General features: G+C 50.8%; 1 protein-coding gene across 1 annotated transcript; it reads right to left on the bottom strand.

The window, feature by feature from the left end:
* Positions 1–1,142: 1,142 nt before the first annotated feature.
* Positions 1,143–4,598, bottom strand: LOC123344068 (zona pellucida sperm-binding protein 3-like). The gene is made up of 9 exons (XM_044979811.1): positions 4,135–4,598; positions 3,367–3,485; positions 3,173–3,276; positions 2,918–3,095; positions 2,722–2,842; positions 2,530–2,621; positions 2,299–2,441; positions 2,028–2,153; positions 1,143–1,296 (listed from the first exon to the last, which is right to left on the bottom strand). Exons 1-9 carry the CDS (start codon positions 4,570–4,572, stop codon positions 1,190–1,192), a joined length of 1,428 nt encoding a protein of 475 aa, XP_044835746.1. The 5' UTR covers positions 4,573–4,598; the 3' UTR covers positions 1,143–1,189.
* Positions 4,599–4,941: the final 343 nt, after the last annotated feature.

Here is a 4,941-nt window from a genome sequence, read left to right on the forward strand (position 1 = left end):
CATGGGAGAGGCTAAATAACCACTGCTGAAGAGAGCTTGTTGGGGGAAAATACACTCTGCTGCTCCCTTTCCTCTCCTTAGCCCTGCTGACAATGTTTGCTTGTGCAACCCTGAGTAAGGTCTGCTCCCCACCCACCTAAAGGACAGATGTTGTTTGAACAAATGACATCCTGTCACCTAGCAGGATGGGCTGCTTTCTACCACTGGAGAGAGCACAATGGATCAGAACCCTTTAGACTTGGGTTTGAGTTGAAGCTGCCCTAGGTGCATGATCAGGTTGGAGCAGCCCTCACAGGTCATGGCCTAGAGCATGAGCGGGAAGATTTTAGATTCCTTTCGCACCTAGGCCCTGTTGCACAAGACCGGGACTTGCCTGCACAACTAAATCTAGCCTAAGCCAGAGGAATTCACCCCAGAGGTGATTTCAGTCCATGGTGAGAAGAACCTGGCTAGCCCACTCACCTGAGAGAGAAGGATGGGGGCAGTTACCTGAGAGCAACAGTTCTCAAACTGTGGGTTGGGACCCCAAAGTGGGTCACCACCCTTTTAATGGGTTTGCCAGGGCTGTGGTGGGCTGCCTGGGGCCAAAGCCACAAACTGAGCCCCAGGGCCAAAGCCCAAGGGCTTCAGCCCTATGTGGCAGGGGTGAGGCTTTTGCCTGACATGGGGGGTGCTCAGGTTACAGGCCCTGAGCACCCCCTGAGCTAAAGCTCTTGGGGTTTGACCCCCCTGGGCTGGGGCAGTAATTGTCAGAAGGGATTGTGGTCTAATGAAATTTGAGAACCCTTCTCCTAGAGCATTGTGTAAAGCCAGTCAGAATCAGCAGGAACTCCCTTCTGGAGTCTGTTTCACTCAGAGGGCACAGTGGCTGGGGAATATTGTTCTCTTCTGCTAGAGCCCTGTAATGGTTACAGCTGCCAGCTGGACTGTTCAGAAGGAAGGAAGGAAATTCCTCTGCCCTTTGCCTATGAGAGATACCAGCCATTTGACTCTGGGAACCTGAAGGCAGCAAGCTCTATTCTCCCCATCCTCCCATGATCTCTCCTCATTCAGCCCATGCATCAACCACCCCATTTCCTTCCCCAAAGAAGGTGAGGGCACACACCTCCCTTGCCCATAAAGAATAAGTCATGGACCAGACTCAAGTCATTGGATTTATTTAGACAGAAGGTACAAGGCATGTGACTGCTCAGGCACTAGAATGGCTGCATCTTCTGTATACAAGTATCCCCAGAGTAATGAAGGCCAGTGCAATGGCAGCTGCCATGGAGATCAGCCCAGCTGTAGAAGAGAATCCTACAAAAGGAAGAACAGGTGGTTAAAACTGCAACTAGTTGCTTTTCTAGCTACCTCTCCATAAAAATCCACCATGGACTTGCTGGGTACATTAGTGAAGGGAAGGCCATAGTTAATAAAGTTGGGGATTTTATTGGAGCTATATTGAAGGGTTGTGATTTTTAAGCCATACCAATTGGAGTCTACTAGAAGCAGCAAAGAGTCCTGTGGCACCTTATAGATTAGACATATTGGAGCATGAATTTTCATGGGTGAATACCCACTTTGTTGGATGCATGTGGGTATTCACCCACAAGAGCTCATGCTCCAATATGTCTGTAATCTATAAGGTGCCACAGGACTCTTTGCTGCTTTTACAGATCCAGCCTAACAAGGCTACCCCTCTGATACTTGTTTACTAGAAGTGGCTGGAGCAGGAGATTAGCACCTGTTTATAAATTCACTAGTTAATGCGTTGTAGGTCTCAGGCCACAACTGGTGTCTCAGCAGATAAGCCCAGGCTGCAATGGCTGACAGACCTATATTTGACTGGCTCTGGTTGGAGTGTTTCAACGAGGAGCCTCGTTGACTCATTCCTAACACCCACTCCTTGGGCTAAGGGATTCTTACAGCTGACTTTGCAAGACTCATTTCTTTCATCCTTTAGATCAGCTTTTTGAAGCCAACCTAATGTAGATTAATAAGTGACAATAGAGGCACTGTGTGACTTGTTCTTCACTAGAACTGCTTACCCTCCGAGACTGCCTTCTCTGCTGCCATTTGATCAGTTGAGAGATCCCTTGATCCTCGATAAGCATCAAAGATGACTAGGGGTCCTACCACAACATCAGCCTCAGCTTCCCTCACCAAGGGGTCACCTGTATTGGGGAAGAGAAGCACTACTAGAGCACCAATACATGTCATGTTAATCTCATCCATCCCATTTTGGGTGGAAAATCCCCTAGGAACAGTCTGTTGGAGTAAGCCAGACATCTTCCCAGGTGAAGTGGGCACAGAACCTACCATGCCTGGAGGCCACATCTCTCTGGAAGCGCCTCCCTGGCCATCTGTCCAGCAGTCTGACTCTCCCAGACTGTCCAGCCAGCCCACAGTTCCCAGTCTCACAGCACCTGCAGATGTCTCTGGTGCCTTCCACTGGAAACCAGCTGCAACAGAACAGGAACAATCATCTACAGGGAAGTGTTCCTCTCTAGGCTGCCCATCACTCCCCTGATGGGGTTCTAGTCTACTCACATGTTGCCTGCTTTGTTGAAGGAACAAGCCTTGTTCAAGTGATCTGGGGCTTGCTCAGCTGCAGTGACTTTCAGGTGACAGGTGATGTAGACCTGGAGGGGAAGTGGGAAGAAGGGTTAGGACCATCCCAGGGGACACTAACACCTGCTTAGCCTTGGAAAATCGACTTGGAACAGAAATCTGGGAGCTCACCAAGTTCCTGGCATCTCCTGCAAACCTGAACACATCCACCATTAACTGCAGTGTGTCCTGCCTGAGTCTGGGGGATATGAAGGCTGAAGTGGTGTCATCTGACCTCCCATCCACCAGGCATCTACACACAAGAACCAAGGGTCAGTGAGTCCCTGATCAGTCTTGTTTTACACTAGACAGGGCTCCCAGCTCTTACCCATTGAAGTCAATGACAGCATAGCGGGGAGAGGAGTCCCTGTCTGGGGTCAGGGTGGCCACACAGCTGTCCACAAAGAGCCTCAAAGCCACATGGTTCCCAGTGTTGACATCAGCTTGGATATGCATGACCTCCCCCAGCTGGAATCCATTGGAGGGTCTCTCAGCACTCCAGTCATCTACAAGGCAAGCTCACAGTGAGCAGGACAGACAGGCAGGCAGGGTTGGGCTCCCCCTGAAGTCTCCTCCCACTTACCATTCATCAGGCGCAGGGAGAAACCCAGCCTCTCCTCTGCAGACAGGGTAGAGCTGAAGGGAACCCAGGTTGGCTTGATGGCTTTACTGCTCACATTATCCTTCCTGTGAGAAGAGCAAACTTCAGCCACTGACCCAGATCCCACAACAGGGACTGAATGGGTGGGAGGGGACCTGAGCATCTCAGACACTCACCTGGGATAATGACACTCAATGGGAATCACAGCTGGATTGGTTCTCAGGATCACTGGGTTGCTGGCAGGGGTGGGGTTATAGTTCAGGCTTGTGCTGTAAACCAGGGAGTCTGGGGTCATCTGGAAGGAGGGGACATTGGACAGATTAAGGGCAAGTAGTTAAGCTCAATATTAACAGCTCTCCGCTGAAGACAGTTCTCCAGCCTACAGAAAGCTGGCATGTCTTTCAATAAGTGGCTCCTGTGCTCATTCCGTTGGAGCAGCCATCAGAATACTGGAGCTACCATAGTGCCCTGTTTTGCATGACTCTGCTGACTAGTTTCCTCTGTGCCTATTCTGAGGCAAGTGCCATAGAGTAACCCCCAGGTACAACACACTCACACCACTACTCAGATTGAGCTACCAGAGAACAGAAACACATTCAGCTGGCCCCTTCCCCTCTGCAGTCATTGCAGAGCTCAGAGAATTCAGGGTGCCAAACTGTACTTTACTGGCAGTAAAATTCCCTAGTTTGGACTGGGCACACATGTCCAGTGGTGAAATCTGACAGCCACCATGGCTCCCTCCCCATACATGCTCTTAAGCCTGCTTTTAGAGCGCAGACATGAAATTCTCAACTATAAGGAGCATGAAGACTAAGAAAAACATACCCCCTCCCTCCAGAGGGATAGCCAGTTGGTCAGAAACTGAGCCAAGGCCCTGCACAGTACGGTTACCCTTTTAAAGCCACACAGATAGGAAGTTCCTGGCTTATATAAAGCTGCCTTACCTGCAAGGTGCTGCCACATTCATGGAGCCCAGCTTCAAAGGTCACTGTGTTCTCCGCAGCATTAAGGGACGTGTACTGGCAGGCAGCTGGGCCAAGGCTCAGGTCAGCAGCTTTGATCAGTCTCCCCGTCCCAAACAGATCCCTGTGCACAGTGATCACCAGCTGAGCCTCACACTGCACCGTGACAGGCTGCAGCAGGGACACAGCCCTGAGCTGGGAAGCATCAACCTGAGCCCAGGAATAGGGCTGGGCAAGAGAGGGTACATAGGCTTGCCTGCGAGGGGGCTCAGCCCTAGGGGCAGATCTCCAGATGGCTGAGTCCCTCCTAGAGAAATCCCAGGGATTGTAACAGGTCACCCCACTGACCACCCAGCACAGAAGAGCAAAGCCCAGGGTGCCTCTATACCCCATCTTGCCTGCTCGCAGCAAACCCAGCATAGAGAGAATCTGCTGCTCTGGGCCCTTTATACCCTGCACCTAAAGCCAGGTGACAGCTGCCCCAGGTAATTATCACCCTCCCCTAGCCTGCAGGCAGCTGGGGCCCAATTACATCCACGACCCATCACTGGAGCAAGGAAATGGGAGGACCAATGGGAATCAGCCCCACCTGTTGGTCAGTTCATCAGTTGTATTCTGGGAGATTCCTGTGATGTTTCGTTCAATTAAAGGCTGAAACATTTTGATGTGGATGTGAAATATCAGCTGTGCAGCGACTGCAGTGCTGATGCTCAATGCCAAAGGGGATTTTTACTATGGAGCAGTGATCGCTGCAATATGGTTACGTTTGTGACACAATCTCTGTTTAAA

This window comes from Mauremys mutica, chromosome 11 (genome assembly GCF_020497125.1).
Source record: "Mauremys mutica isolate MM-2020 ecotype Southern chromosome 11, ASM2049712v1, whole genome shotgun sequence".
Lineage (NCBI taxonomy): Eukaryota > Metazoa > Chordata > Testudines > Geoemydidae > Mauremys > Mauremys mutica.